Source organism: Corvus moneduloides, chromosome 4, assembly GCF_009650955.1.
Source record: "Corvus moneduloides isolate bCorMon1 chromosome 4, bCorMon1.pri, whole genome shotgun sequence".
Taxonomy (NCBI): Eukaryota; Metazoa; Chordata; class Aves; order Passeriformes; family Corvidae; genus Corvus; species Corvus moneduloides.
In genome coordinates this window covers 42,265,160-42,281,764 of record NC_045479.1, presented here as the reverse complement: position 1 = coordinate 42,281,764, position 16,605 = coordinate 42,265,160, and the positions used below count along the sequence as shown (strand labels likewise).

At 38.2% G+C, this 16,605-nt stretch overlaps 1 protein-coding gene across 3 annotated transcripts in view; it reads left to right on the top strand.

The window, feature by feature from the left end:
* The first annotated feature begins 346 nt into the window (after positions 1 to 346).
* Positions 347 to 16,605, top strand: part of USP15 (ubiquitin specific peptidase 15) — a 60,979-nt gene continuing 44,720 nt past the window's right edge. Inside the window, exons 1-3 of one of the 3 annotated variants that reach the window (XM_032106216.1) lie at positions 347 to 500; positions 11,426 to 11,553; positions 14,623 to 14,753. In XM_032106216.1, coding sequence (XP_031962107.1) covers positions 412 to 500; positions 11,426 to 11,553; positions 14,623 to 14,753 — 348 coding nt within the window. In that variant the 5' untranslated portion in view covers positions 347 to 411. The remainder of the gene's footprint in view (positions 501 to 11,425; positions 11,554 to 14,622; positions 14,754 to 16,605) is intronic. The other 2 variants (XM_032106215.1, XM_032106214.1) reach the window with 2 other exon arrangements.

Below are 16,605 nucleotides of genomic sequence, written 5' to 3'. Positions count from 1 at the left end.
AACACAACAAATTATCCGTTGGTTTCTCCCAAGGTCTGGAAAAGCTAATGCAAGTCACACACACTATTTGAACTCTCAAACAGTATTTGCACAACACAGACGGTATCATCATATGAATTATGGTGATCCAAACCACTCATCTGGTAGCGAGGCATAAGGGAGCTAATTGTGCACGCGTTCAATTAAGGCACTGCGGGAAATGTCGCCCGCGCGTCACCCCCCGGGCGGGGGGAACGGGACGAGCGACCTCCCGGCCGCGAGGGGGCGCTGCGCCACCCGGGCCCGCTCCGGCCCCCGCCCCGCGGCTTCTGGGAAGGGCGGGGCCGCGGCCGCTCCCCGCAGGCGTCACTCCCAGCATGCAGCGCGGCGCGCTCCTGCCCCTGCCGCCGCTGCCTCTGCCGGGCGGAGAAGATGGCGGAGGGAGGCGCGGCGGATCTGGAGACTCAGCGCACGGACGTCGCGGCGCTGCTCAAAACCGCCCTCCGCAAGGGCGACACCTGGTGAGGGAGGAGCGGGGGGGGCTCGGGCGAACCGGCGCGGGCGGCGCCCCCCGCCCCCGGGGGCGCTTGGCTGCTGGAGGGACCGACCTCCTTCCCCTCGCCCTCCCCCCACCCGCTCCCGGGGGCGGTTCGACGTCCCTCCCGCTGCCGGGAAAGTGGAGGCGGGTGACAAGGGCAGGGAGGCAGTGCTGTTCCCCGCGCTTCCCGCCGCTCGGTTCCCGCAGCTCCTGCCAGGCGGGGAGCGGCCGCCTGGGTGCGGCGGGGCCTCGGCCTGGGCCGGGCTGCGGACGGGCGGCGGGGAGGCACCGAGGTCAGCGCCCTGCGGGGGAGGGCAGGGAGGGAGCGGCGCGGCTGCCGGGGCGCGCTGCCCGGTGGCAGCCCCGGATGGCGGGCCCGGGGTCCGCAGGGGGCTTGTTTTGGCTGCGCGAGAAGTCCTGAGGTGGGGGAGAAGAGCTCTGCTACCAGGCGTTTCTTCCATTATCCAGGCCGAAATGGCCCCGGCTTCACCTTCAGGTTGTCAGAAATTATATTTGTACCCTGGCCTGGGTGCTCTGATGCCAGTCCGTGGCTGTGATAAGCCTTGAGTTTAAATTTTATTGCGACTGTAAACGTGTTAGCTTCCTAAGAAAGAGTCCCTGAAGGTGCGAATGTATCCTTATGACGCTTTTTCGACAATGAACGTTTGAAAAATATGTTTTTCTGGTCAGTCGTAAAATATTTCTTAGTAGGCGGTACAAATTGTCAACAGAATAATCCACGGCTGAAAAGAATTAGGTTAAATAAGCACCTCTTTTTGGCGTGTATTTGGTAATTGATCTTCTGTAGTTGTAGTTCTATGAGGCTAGGAAATGAGACTATTTTTTAGGAGGGGAAAAAATAAGGAACTGACACTTTTTCCACGACTCAACCTCTTCATCTCTTCCTGTGTGAAACTGTCACCCATAGACAAAGGCTGAAGCATTAACTTACAGAAAATTAACTATGAATACACAGAAGTAGAACTAGCCCACCTCATTTCAGCTGTCATCACTCACTGTTCCAGTTCTATAAAAGACTATATTTAACAGTGTTGATACTGCAGCATGTGTCAGAAGCATATATTCTGATGCATTATTCAAATACTGCTGAGTATATGTTCGGTTTTGGCATACGAACAGACTGCTCTTGAAACTGGAAAAGTGTAAGCAACTAGAAAAAGGAAGTGAATTCACATGGTAGTGTTGAAAATGACCAGTGGTAATAAAAGTGTGCTCAGGCTTGATGATTTTCAAGACTGTTTTTTTATGGTTCTGTTGGGTACTTCCCAGGTACTAAAACAATGTCTCAAGCAGTTAATACTGTTCAAAGTGATAGTACTTTTATGACAAGTTGACAGCATGACCGAAACAGTAAGTTTACTGTGCTGTTTACTTTTTTTAGTATGTTCAATATTTTAATACAGAAGAATCAGTTATGTGGGAAAAGCTTCTAAATGTTCTGCTAAAATATATGTAGCTGTGATTGACACTGATATTAGTCAAGTGTTGTGAAACTGAATAAGCTACAGCAAAGTCCCATTTAAGTTTTACTCGTGAACTGTTAAATCAAGCTACATAAATGTGTATTCTTGTGCGTTCATAGGATTTATACTTAGACTGTTCAGCTATCTTCACAAATTAAAGGGTACAGTTAGTCCAAATGCTTTAAGTATTTTGGTATTTATGATTTAGGTATTTTGTCAATGGTTTTTTCATCTTTTGGGACATCAGCAAGGAAACAACAGTTAAAGTGCTGTAAGCCATGGTTCAGAATTGCATTCATTTAGTAGTAAATACTGCCGCAAAAAATTTCAGCGGTGCCATACCAGCTTGTTCTGTTTGAGCTTTAAAGCACTCAAATGCAGTCCTTTCAAAAAAGCTGGCTTATCCTGACAGTCTTTTCCATGCTCTTCAGAATTCAGAGTGGAGAGAACAATAAGCTACATATGGAAAGTATAAAGCTTTGGGGGTTTTCTCTAACAAAAAAGCAGCTAAAGAATAGGGCAAAGAGAGGCATATCTTAAAAGCATCTATGAAGTGGCTGCTGAATTTCTTCATTAGCTCTTCATGTACGCTGCAGAGAGAAAGAAATAAAATTGACTTGAAATGCAACATTTTTTAGAGTTAGGTATTGGAAAAAGGATTGCTAATATTATAAACCAGTTGAATAGGTGGTTTAGTAAACTGTAGAGTTTGTTCCATTGGGTGTTTTTAAGGGTAGGTTGGGAATAGTGTGCATTAAGCTGTATTGCTCCAATGGACAGACAAGGTTAGTGTCTTTTAACTGCTTTGGCTGCAGGGACAAGATTTTGGGCTAGTTTGTCACAGTGGTCTTTTTTGTATTCTTTATGGGCAGTTAATAAACTCTGAGAGATTGGGGATTCTTCCATCTCTCCATTTATCTTATTTTTCTAAATGTACATTAAATAAACATCAGATTTTTCCGAGAAAGAACTTACTTGTTTATTAGTTCTTTTGAGTAATGTTGTCTACTTTCATTAGTAAAGTCAGTATAAAAACTGTACTTTTGTTCCATAGAACTTGAATTAATATAAGTTTTACTACTTGCAGTATTATCCAAAGGATCTTCAGGTTCTGTGGTTGAAAGACCTAGACTTCTGTTGAGGAAAAGAAAAAATGCTGCATTTCATTGTATGTCTCACAGTTTTAGTGTCTGATAAGAATACATCTCAGTACTTTGTAATTCTACTGGTGCTTGACAAGTGAGGAGAATTTATTGTCTTGAGATTTTACCCTCTCATTTAGAATGACAAAAATTATTGGTTGTTACAGCTGCAGGCAAATCTGAACTCAATCAGTGTCTTCTACTCCCAGAAATTGAAGAGCTGTTGATGTTCATCAGATTTTTAGGCACAGTATAATTTGTGTGACCAACTGGTCTTGATGATGTCATTTAATGCCTTTGTAGCTGCAGTGATATTCTTGAGAACCTTGCCAAGTTTTTCTCTTTTTACAGTATCACGGAACTGCAGTTTTCAATACTGAAAGATATTGATCTTGGAACAGTTATGTTATAGAGGGGAAGACTCAGTTTTTCTATGTGACTTCTTGAGTGATTTCTCTGTAATTTCTTCCCCATATTAAGGTGTGATTTCTTGATTTTACCTTTAAAACCACCTTCTGCCCTGACTTCCCTGTAGTTCATGTTCTTCTGTGGCTGTCTTAGAGATGTTGTCTTAGTATCTCGAATATGACATTACAAATACTTTTTTACTCTTGGCTACCTCTTACACACATTGTCCTTCCATGGTCTAGGATATGTAACCACATTTCTCACCTTTAGGTATCACCTGCCAATAAATGTTTAACTTAAAGTGTGTGATAGTGACTTAAAAATAGGTAGCAGCTCAGCAGTCTGTTTTACTACTTCTCTCCTTCTCCCAGAGTTTCCCCACTGTGCTTCTTTCACCTATTGCTTTCCATTTGTGAGTAGATGAGAATATAGAAGTTACTTGTATTTTTAAAAGCAGTAACTTGGATAAGAATTAGGCAGTTACAACTATCACACGGAGTTTGTTTAGTGGCTAAGGGAACAAATGCAATTGTTAGATGTTTGAGTAGGGAATACCAAGTAGCAGTACAAATATGTACTGTATACAGAATATATTAGTGAAAAACCATTTTACTGTCCAGTGCTGGTGTCTGTATGTGACAGAAGGTGTTCATTTAAAATGAGTTCAGACATCTCAAAATCTAGTAGGAAAAGTGGAAGCCTTGTCTTTCAGAGAAGAGCTTGGAGAGCCTTTGTCTGTTTTGCTAGAATTTTGAGTCCTGTGCTGAAATACTTACATAAGAAGAAGATGCCTTCTAGGATAAGGATTTTTAGACGAGCAGATAAAGATTTAAGACATTATCTGTAAACTGAAGCTAGTCAGGTTTAGGCCAGAAGGAAGATGCTGGTTTTCAGCCCTGTTACCTAATGAGTTTTGGTGCTAGTCATCACTTCACAAGTGATGAGATAGATTCTTAATCTCTTCTTGGTTTTTAAGACTTGCAGATTAGTAAAACCACAGAGGTGCAATATTTTTAGTTTGCAGATGTGTCTGATACACATCACTTCTGAAGTTCTGCTGAGTCTAGGTAGAGTACTGTTGTTATCCATAGAGTGCATTTCTTTGATGGTGAAAAAAATATTCTTTTTTTTAACCTGTGGGAATTTCATTGCCTTTTCAGTTGTAATACTTGGTCACTGAAGAGAGTAAATAAAAATGAAGTGGGGTAAAAATCCTTCCCAGTGAGTGATCAGTAGATAAGAAAAGTTCAGCCTTAAAGGGTTTTTCCTCCAGGAGTGAATTTTTCCACTGAAAACGTATAAGCATTTTAATTCTGGCTGCAGTGAAAACTCATGAATCTTGATGAACAGACATCTGTAGCCCTGCTTAAAAACCCTGCAGTGCCCATCATAGATGACAGCCTTGATGCTGAAGTGCTTAGCTTTAATAGCATTTTACACTGTGGTCTTCACAGAACATACTGAGTTGGAAGGGACCCCCGAAGATCATCAAGTCCAACTCAGCCTAGCACAGGACATCCCCAAGAGTCAGGCCATGTACCTTTTTCTCAGTACTGTCCTCTCAGTGTTTCCCACATTTCATTATCCATCATTGCGTTGTACATGAACAGAATCTAGATGGAACGTTAATGGAAGATTTTACTTGATTTCACTGAGGGCATGATGACATGTCATGGACTTGCACTTCAATAATATTTGGAATGATATTCTAAATTATTTTGATAACTTCACAAAATGAGAAACAAGGAACACTGTGTCAGTGTTCCAAGGATAGATGAGGAGTTGGATGGGTTTTTTTCTTTCAAATGAGGTTTAAGTTGCTGATCTTGACTTTTAAACCTTGTGGTTGAAGTTTGGTGTTAGGTTTCTCTCACTGCATAAGGAATGGTGCTGCATGTGACCAATGGTTCGCAGAGTTTAAATTCTTCTGGACAATACTTACAATAGAGATGAGTAGATGTATTTTTCTTCTGTGAATTGATTAGGTAGAGTGAGAGCATGTTAAAATCATGGTTGGTCCAGGCTTTTGCCTGAAAATTGAAAGTCAAACATTGATTTTTTAGATGATTTTTTAATGAAAAGTCTTTACTTAAATGGAAAATTTTAAGGGTATACAAAACACTTACATGATTGTTAATATAATGTTCACGCTGAAATTTTAACATAAAATTTCGCTCCACTTGTTCTGGCTGAATTGTACTTTTTGGTCGGCCTCTTGGTAGTATGATGAAGAATGTGCTGCTTAGGCTACTGCAGCACATTATGGGAGTGGAGCATGGTGAGCTGTAGTGGGATTTTGATTAGTTGATTTGAAATCTTGGTGCATTTTGTTGAACTAAACACTTAGTTCTGAAGAGGAATCTGAAATACTTAGACTGATCTCTTCAAAACGGTAGGTAAACTCTTATTTTTTTTCTTGTGGATTTACCTATCTTTTGAATAAAAATGGTATAGTTTGTGTGATAGAGTAGAATAGTTGTTACCATTTTGAACTTTAAGAACTTGTTAATTCTGAAAGAAAATTTAATTTGAAGGCATCTATTAATTATGAGTGTATTTAGTCAAGCAATTTTTGTCACCTTAATCAAAGTAGAAATACAGATACAAACCCATTCTTACGTTCTTATTTTTATAGTTGCAGTTGTGCGAGAGCAAAAATCAGATGCTGTGCCTTTAAGCAGGAGTCCTAATTTGCTTTCAGCAACACAGTTGTTCCACTTTGTCCTCTGTATTGCTTAATCTGTACTCATGCACAGTAAGGAGAGTAAAAAAAAATCCTCACCTATCTCTCTGGACAATTTGCACAGTTTTACTTTTAAAAGTGAAATAGCTTCTGTTCAGAAGGTATGATATCCCAGCAGTACACAGTGCAGGAATGGGTGTCTCTCTGTGAAGTGTCTTTATTGCATATTAAAAGTTTCCTGGTTTGATTTTGAATTCAAAGAGCTGATGTATCAGTCAACATAAATAAATCTAGGTTACAGGTTGTTTAATTCTGTCTGTGTGTAACGGTCAAAAGAATTCAGAATGGTTTTGACAGCAGTGGGAAATACCAAGATCTTGGTCATACCATTCAGGTATTTTTCTATCAGCTTGGATGTTGAGGTAAAGAATAAATGCTGTTGTAGTTGTGTGGTGTTGATACTATGTTAATTAGGCTTATTAAGTCAAAATATGCAGTAAATCACAGGTGAACTTGAATGACATTAAATAGTTACAAACCATGGGAGAATTTTAGAAATCAGTTAAGAAGTTTCCTGATAGTGCTTTCTTTTGTTCCGTGAACAATGTCCATGTGGTCATGCAGCTGTGAAATTTTAACACTTCCATAAACTTATAATTTATTTTTATTATTTGTTGATTTTTTATTTAAGAAATGAAGGTGTATTTACAAGTGTTGTAGTAGCTTCGTTTTTTTTGTACTTGTAAGTTAATGTACAAAGGCTGTAAGTAATTCCTATTTTGGGCTGCCCTAAGTCTCTACAGTTGATCATTTGGTCATACATAAGGATACGGTCTTCTCTGGTAAATTTGAGTGACCCAATTTTATTGGGTTTGCATGGCAAGATGTTGGTAGCAGGGTTGTTACAGGGGTGGCTTTTAGGAGAAGCTGCCAGAAGCTTCCCTATGTCATACAGAGCCAATGCCAGCCGGCTCCAGGTGGACTGACCACTGGCCAAGGCCAAATATCCCAAACTGAAAGGGACCCATAAGGGACATTGAATCCAACTTCCTGTTCTTTGCAGGACTGCCTAAAGCTAAACCATATGGCTAAGAGTGTCATCCAGGTGATCCTTGAACTGACAGGCTTGGTGCTGTAACCATTTCCCTAGGGAGCCTGTTCCAGTGACCAGCCACCCTCTCAGGCTTTTCATGATGTGGAGTATGAACTTCCCCTGTTGCAGCTTCATTCCATTTCCTGATGTTTTATTCCATTATCTGGTATTTCAGAGGACTCTAGAGTGTAAATTGTCCCTTGTATATGATAATCCATTTCAGGCAGGCAAGAAACATTTTACAGAAGAGAGCAGATATATCTTATGAAACAATCTGAAGCTCTGCTAAGAAGTAAACACTGGGTAGTGAAGTAGGCCAGGCTTGAACTGAGAACACATTCACATGTTCTATAGTTTTTGATTCTACTTGCACAAAGAAATACTTAAGTATACATAATATAACCAAGAAAAAAAACTTCTAAAGCTAATTAAACTGTACAAATACTTCCAGTATTATTAATACTGAAAATTCAGTATTTGAGTGTAATTTTCAGCAAATGGTACATGCATGTTTTTGCTTACTTTTAAGTAGAGGTTTGGGACTACTCCAGTGTCTTACGTTATCAACCAGTTGGCTCTAAGTGACTTGGTTGTACTATTTTCTTCAAGCAATTTGTGGTTACTTACTTATTTGAAATGTCTGTAAATGTCAGGTATCTGCTGCTTTAGAGTTAACCAGTTCATTTTGCTGTGCAGATGTCTTCGTTTTTAAGGTTTGTCCCTCAAAGCAGAATATCTAGAAATTTGAGACTGTTCTTGTCTTTAATCTTTATTACAAATCCTCCAGGTTTGTTTCACCCCGGAAGATGGATTGGTTATCCTGCTCATTAGCTTAACTGATGACATCCTAGAGAGCAGAATTTGTGTTTCCTGGTTGAGTGAAATCTCGATTCTGTCAGATAACAAACATTTCTTAATCATAATTCTAAAAAATGGATAGGCCATATATTTTAACTTTGATGGAGAGTTCTGGGGTAGCCTTCTCGGTGAGGTCCACAGTTCAAGAAACTACTGTAGCATTAGATTCATTTGGAACTCCTTCCTTCATCAGGTAATGGTAACAAAAATAAAGGCCAAGTTTAATATACATATATTTTAGGTCTCTGTTTTAGTAATGCATGGTATGCTATTTTTGTATCTGGGACAACACACATTACAGGGAAGTGTATCTGGTCCAAGTGCATACCCCAAGTTTTTAAATATTTTTTCCTTAAAAAGGATCAGATATCATTTAAGAAATGAGGGTTTAGCAGATGTAGTTCTGTTTACTTGAGCTGTGTATTTTCTTCTTAAATTATTGGATGTCCTTCATAGGTAATATTTAGTTTTCGGGTGTTTGATTTTATCATGGATATTATAACATTGACAAAAAGATAAATTAAGTTGCCTTCCTATGGTTTTCCTTCTCTTATGCAGATGAGTAGTCTTGTTGATCTTGGTGACAATGCTATATTGAATGTGTTTGTAGAATCAAAAACTCTTTAAGTTGTAAATCTCTGATTATTACTTTTCCCATTCATGCTAAGTAGTATGGATTTTAGCTACAGAAGTGCTTTAGCAGATTGATTGATTCCCCTTGTGCTCCTTTTTTTTTCCTTCCCCTCCATAATCTTTAATGTGTCATATCCTTCTTGCATAAAATACATATGGCATTTGAACGCAAATTTCTGGTTTCCCTAATCTTACTGGAAAAGTAGTGTTTCATCTCTTGATTAAGAGCAAGTTCTTGTAATGGAGTGTTCTGGTTTTGGCCAGGACAGACTTAATTTTTCCACGGTGAGGGCATGGAGCCTGGAGCCCAGCCCCGGGCACGTCCAGGTTGTTATGCTCTACCAGCCCCAGGGGTGGGAGTCGAGGGCTCTTGTTTGGGAGAAGAGGGGTGTGGCTTCAGGTTGAAAAAAGGCATGGGGAGGGGGAGACCCATCCACCATTGCTCATTGTCGCCCAGGGTGAGCATTTTGCATGTAAATCACCCTCTTTTCTCCTCTTCTGTTATTGATATTGTTGCTGTTACTGTTTGTTTTTCTTATCTCATTGCTGTTTCCAGTAAATTGCAGTTATCTCAGCCTGTAATCTCTGCTTTTTGTGGAGGGGGGGAAGAGGAGTAGTTTTTTTGGTTTTGGTCAGAGTACTAAATTGGGGAATACCATTCTTAAACCAGGATAAGAGAGAAGATTACAGCTACTGTGACTATGTTCAATAATACTTTTCTCACCTGTACCAGATTTCTATTGAAGCAAAAGTAGCCAAATGTACATTAAAATGTATAAATGTATTAATATGTATAAAACATAGGTATACATGTGCATGCACATACTGCCTGTAGCCAGTAATTCACTGTAAGAATTCACATCTATAGTGTCTGCTAGCATTTTTCAAAATACCTATGTGCATTTTTTTTACTTGGCCAAATAAATTCAATAAACCTTTCTTTTCCATGTAATTTCCATGTAATGTGTGTTACCTCTACTTTGTGGTAAAGGAACTTGACTGTGCTGTTTAGTTCTTATCATAATTACATGCTTGCATGATTTATAAGTGGGCTTTCAGCTTTCTTTATACAAGAAATATTAAGCTCCTATTTGAGCCTGTAAGTACAAATTCCTAAATGTGAAGGGAAGTGATGAAAGATTTTTTGGACTTCGTGTTAGGAAAGAAATGTAACAACATTTCTGTTAGGGGTGGCCCTTAAGAGATATTGCACAGCACATTTTGGTTGGTGGCAAAATTAATTGGATATGGAATAAGAAAGCTGATGAAGTGTTGAAATAGATAATGTTGAATATTTAAAATCTAGAACAGTGGACCCCAAGCTTTCTCACACTGTTAAATTTGGTTATCAAAAATTTGTATTAATCACTGTTACTGGGATGTGATAAGACATTTAACACAGAGCATTTGAAAAGTAGAATAATTATATGGGAACAGTAATTTCTTAAGCATTAATTAAAACAAAGGCAGTTTGCCTGTATGATGGTTTCTCTTCTGTGTACAGTTGTATCTTCTTAAGATTCATAGTTCATTGAAATGTAGATCAAGAAAATAGAAGCCATGGGACAAGGCTGGCAGGTTTGGTGGTGACTGCATTCATAACCACATGCAGTTACAGCTTTTAGGGAATAGAGCTGGATGGCTGCAGCAGAAGAGAAAGAGGAGGATGCTGTTGGCCTTAGGTATGTTCATGAGAATGAAAACTTAGTGTATAAAGCAAAAGGCAAGGGCATGTCAGATTAATCAAATTCAGTTTCATCCTAAGGTAGTAGCAAAAGGTTTGGGACAGACCAGGCAGAAGAAGATGAATGCTTTTAGGAAGGAGAAATAATGCATATGGTATCTTAAAAAAAATTAAAATCTGAGCATCACTGAACAAGTTTGGTATCTCGATCTTAAAGAAATTCTGGACGAAAAGGTATAAAATGTACGTATCACAGGACTTTGTAAAAGCCAGGCTGGGACAATAGTTTAATCTGGACAGAAATACTGTGGAGCTGAGATTAGAGATATAATCGCTTTATATGGAAGTATGATGTTGATAATGATTTGTAGGAAGAACATCTAGTCCTCCATCAAAAGCAGAGCATTTACTGCTTGTGTTGATGTTGACTCAGAGGAGGAAAACACCGTCTCTGGTTCTTGACAAGGTATCAGAGTTCTGAAGTTTTTTAAGTTGCATATGACTGTTATAAATAAAACTCCAGCAAGTAGACAATTCTTCACTGAAAGTTCTCTCTCACTTTCTAAAAGGTCTGTCTAATTATAGAGATTTAACTTGAATCTCCTGAATTTGAAAATCAAGAACAGCAATTAAAGATGACAATCGTTCATGCTAAAAAGGGAAATGTTTTTTCAACTTGCCATTTCTCAGCCTCTTATACATTGTATTGGCAGTCTTGCAAAACTGTACGTGGCACTGTTAGTGAGATATTTATTTGACCACAGTTGAAGTCCTCACTGGTAGGAGATGCTGATAATGGTTAGCAGAACAGAGAGAAAAGCATTGTCATTTCACAAGACTGATGAATGCTGGTGCATTATCATGAATGAGGTAGGAAGTAGTAGCATCCTAGTAATTAATAGATATGTCTTCTTCCTTTTAAGGTATCTAGTGGATAGTCGCTGGTTCAAACAGTGGAAAAAATATGTTGGTTTTGACAGCTGGGACAAATACCAGATGGGAGATCAGAATGTGTACCCTGGTCCTATTGATAACTCTGGACTTCTCAAAGGTAACTGCTTCTGACTGTGAAATAAGCCAATAGTACATTAAGTGCAAAATTGTCACAGGTAGTTCATCTTTTGAAGTTGGCAGTGTAAATTAACCTCATCATATATAAAGTTAAAAATTTTGGGTTCTTTTCAGACCATGACAAGGGAACTGGATTAGATTTCCCTAATGAATCACAATTTTATAAATACAATTATTGGAACTTCTTTGTAATGGTAATAAAATACGTAATAATGTACAAATTCCTGGTTTATAATGAGATTTTGGGTTATCTTGAGAACTGAAAATTAGTCAAGTTGATAAAAGGTAGCTTGAGTTCACCATTATTTCCCTTTTTTTGGTAGCTTAACCAAATTGGGTGATTTAAAATAAGACACTTAAGTTGAGCTCTAAAACTTCCTTCTGTAAATGAGCCCCAAGCCCTTACTTTAGTTCTGGAACAACTGAAGAAGTGGTATTATGCAGTTCAGTGACTTTCACACAACTTGTTTGAAGTGATAGAGGATAATTTCCTATTTTCTTTATGGTCTTTTAAGTATGTTAAACTCTGTCACTGCTGTAATTATTCAGGTCTGACTGACTTTTGCTGAACCATAGTCAAATTTGTGAACACAGGTCTCAGAATACTTTCCCACATGTTTTAATCTTCATGTCAAATTCTGTATTTAATGTTCAGCAACAAAATACTATTAGAGATGTTAATATTTAATCTGCAAAATCTAGCAGATACAAAATTGAGCAGGTAATTGCTTTTCTTCTTTGCAGTTACAGGTAATGTAATAGTACTGCATATTCTATTGGCACATAGTAATACCTTTTTTCCAACTTCATGGGGTTTATGATGAACTCTTGACTTTCTTAATTCAAAACTTCTGTAATTAGTGTCTCATTATTTTACGAATTCAATGTTAAAGATGATTGCGTCTTTCATAAAACTTGTCATACCATGTTCTACTGATTGTCAGTGTGAATGAGTGTGTATATCTGACACTGACCAGTGCCTTTGTAGAAGGTGCTGTATTGTTGTATACATCTATATGTTCTCTTCCATCCAGAAACTTTAGGGTGTTTTTGCTGCAGGTGAGTATTATGTTTTGTTTTCTGGAACATGAGGATCTAGGTCTTTTGTACGTTTTTGTAGTAAATCTTGCAGTGAGGCAGGGATGTTCAGGTGGTACATCTCAGCTGTCGTCAGATGTAGCAACATCTTTTTATCCTCAGTGAGGTAGCATCAGCTTGTTCCCTCTTCTGTGCCTTTCCTTTCAAAAATACGTGATTTCTAGTTGTGCCAAACTGTTCATCTGTACCATTTATAACTTAATCTCCATACATGTTGAGATTATGTTTAAAGTTACTGTTGTTATGAAGCCTACTTTAAGGTTAGCTGTCCAAATTTGAGGTCATGTTAGCCATTTTCCTAAAAGCTCCTGAAAACCTGAATTCTGTTGTATTTGACACTACTAGTGCCCCTTTCAAAAGAAACAGTATCAGAGTTTGTAAACTTCACTATTTGCTCATTCATGGTTCTAAACTAAGGCTCTGCATTGGCAGTGATTCCATGCATTCTGTTACCTTCCAACATCTACCCTTTCTGTATAAAGGTAGTTTTAATAAGGCCATTAGTGCCCGCCAGATAGTAGCTTTCTCTTTCACCCACTGCAGAGCAGCAATCTTCTGTACTAGGTTTTACATGTAGCATAAACTCAACCTGAAAATGCTTGGATTTTAATCTTGTCTTTAACACATAGTATGCTGTCGTTGCTCTCATGCTACTCTCCTTAAAAATGTGCATCAGATATAAAGAATAAAATAATCTCAAATGGGCATGCTTTCTCAAATATTCTGCAGTGTAATGCAGTGATAAGGAAAACAGTAATTGAATTCATGAAAGACTGATTCTAGGAAACTGAAGCAGTATGTTGTGCTTATATTACTTCAATGCTTCTCCATTGTTTCCAGAACATTTGGATGTTGTGAGAGCAATGAAAAGTAACAGGTAGAGATTTCAGTTAATCTCAACATGGGCAAAAAATGTTGAAAGTGATGGAATGCACGTGTCATCTTCAAAAGAAGAGATATATAGTCAAAGAGGGCACAAGGAAGTAGTTACTTAGAGTAGCTGATTGTTCATCATAGAAGACGGTGTTGTATATGAGGAACTGAATTGTCAGAGTCAGGCTACCTGTTCAATGGTTCTGAAAAAAATTATCCTAGAAGAAATGTTGGTATTTTTAGAAGGAGGTGATAGAATCCAAATTACACCTTCTCACTATATAAGATCAGTGCAGAAATACCATATGAGTCTTGTGAAGAGTTACGTAGACCTGAAGATGTGCTTGTGGATTTCTCCGCACACTGTGCTCCCAGTTATAATGTGATACTTCCAGATGGAAAGACAGCTGCTCTAAATATCTGAGGCTCACAGTGGCTCACATCTGGAATCACCTCTTAGGCCTAAAAGATAACTGCTAGTAATAAGGATTGAACCAAAGCTAAAAGCATGCTAATTACCTAAAGAGATTCCAAGTTGTGCTTCATTCAAGTGCAGCATCTCCCCTTGTCTGTGAAAAATTTTGCAGTGACTGTTTCCAGAGCACATAGGATCTTTTAAATAGGAGGTTGTACCATGCTACTTTCCTAGTCTGATGTGGGGTGAATGACTCAAACTTTGTCTTGAATCTACAGTTAACTAACTACTCATTCTCATTTTCAGTTGTGGATGTATCGATGATGATGTGGGAATATGTGTGAAGTGAGTGGGAGAAATAAATTGGTTTCTTTGAAAGCTAGGATGGTGTATGATAACAAACTAGGTGCTTATAGTTGCATGGGGATATGAAGTTGTCACTTGGGTTCCTGAGTAAAGGAATATCGCCTGTAATAGGTGTGCTATGCATGAACTGGATAGTTTGCTTAAATCATTTCAGAAGACTGGCTTTGAACGCCATAATACTGGTAACATAATTGTGACTCAGAAAATATTTTGTCTGCTGTTTATGTGAAAAATGTTATATTAAAAACTCAAGTACAGAATTACAGTATGCAAGTGACAATAATCTTTCTCTTATAGATGGTGATTCTCAGTCTCTCAAGGAACACCTCATTGATGAGCTGGACTACATCCTTTTGCCAACTGAAGGCTGGAATAGGCTAGTGAGCTGGTACACACTTATGGAAGGTCAAGAGCCAATTGCACGCAAGGTACTCTTTAATTGCCTGCTGGGATGAATATGATTCAGATGAAGTCCTGCAAATATACAGGAGTTGCACAGGAATTTATGAACAGACTTTAAGTCCTGGCCTATAATATTAATACAGACAACTCCTGCTTTAGTTGCTTATTGATATCTAATTTTTACTCAGATTTTTGAGGCTTAAGTTTGTAATATTGGGAAAGGGGGATGCAAAGGATATAATACTTTCTTATTCTGGAAGTAAGTCCTTTTAATAAACATCTCAAGAAGAATTTGCTTTATAAGCTTGTAAGGCTATAAATGCAAATGATTTTGTAATTAGGTGAATAACTCCAGAACTGTAGTGACTATGTTAGTGGAAAGCCTAGCTCTAATAATGTTAATATTGGTGGAGTAATTGGTAGTTTCTTTTCTGAGAAACACTCTGTGCTCAGCTGCCTGCTAAGGCAGTTATTCTTTAAGCAAAAAGCTTACCTTAACACAAGTAGTAGTCCCTGGTATGGTGGATAGTGTGGCCTTCCATCAATATGAGATACTTAAAAATTACCATCTTTAAATCTGTTTTTGTTTGCTCCAGCACATAACACCCTTACTATTAAGGTGATATGACATTTCACCAGTTTATTGATCATACAGTCTTTTTTTGTTTGTGTTATTTCTTAAGATTTTCAGGTTCAGGACTACAGTTGCGTCCTCACTGGACTGAATTGCTTAGATTTTAAAATATATTTTGGTATGTTTATCCCTTCTGTATTGACCACTAGGGTGTATTTTTCCAGTTACAGGATCTTTATTTTAATTCTTTCAAAATCGCTGAAAAAATATTAGGCTTAGAATTTAGTTTTATGATATGTGGTGTAATACAGCTTTTGTCTCCTCCTTGTGACATGAGTATGGTCTAACTGCATGTATGCTGGCTGCTTACTTGAAGTCCACTGTTCAAATACATGGTAGATATAGCTGTAGAAACAATTTCAAGTCTTCAAATTTCATTTGGCCAGCAACAGAAGTTTGTTTGATGGTTTTCTTTAATACGACAAAATAGCTATTTGGTTTTTGGTTTTGTTTTAAAGAGACATCCCTGAAATGTCTCTGTTTTTTTGTCTAGATCTGTTAGAGATGAAATCCATTAAAATAACTCTCCTTCTTTAAAAATGTTACCAACTTGTTACTGTTTTTTCTGAAGATGGATTTCAGCAAACTGCATACTCTTCCATCATCATGGTAAAGTAAAAAGTCTGTAATTTTTTCAGTTTGGGAGGAAGATGGAAGGAGATAGAAGTGAAATTAGAGTAACTTCTGTTCCACTTGGAAGTAGCTAACTGGAAAAATACATGTAATATAATGAGTGGCCAGGTAAACTGGCATAGCTTTGTTATTTTCTGCCAGTATGAACAGCAGTTACCCTCTGAGAAGCATGTTCCTGTTCAGCATTTTTGTTTCGGATGCTTTTCTCATTCATTATTATTTTTCCTGTCTGCCTTTATTTTTTTTTTTTTTTTCTGTAAAGGTGGTATTATACTTCTCTTTCATCCCCTCCATTGCATCAACTATTTTTGAAATATGGATCCAGATTTTAAATGGATAAAATATTGTACTTGTCTACATCAAGTAATGTTAAGACTTCTTGTAACTGGTTGTACTACCACTACAGTGTCAGTTTTTATTCTTAGAAACATCTTAGCCATACTGCACAGTTTTGTTTACTGCCACTATTTTGTTGGGACTCTAGTAGCTGAAAACTACTAAGCTGCTCAAATTAAGATTCATTTTTATTTAAATGTCATGATTGAGAGTCATTAAAGCTAAGGCAAGCAATGAAATAATTCACTAATTTCTTCAATTTTTTCCTATGGCAC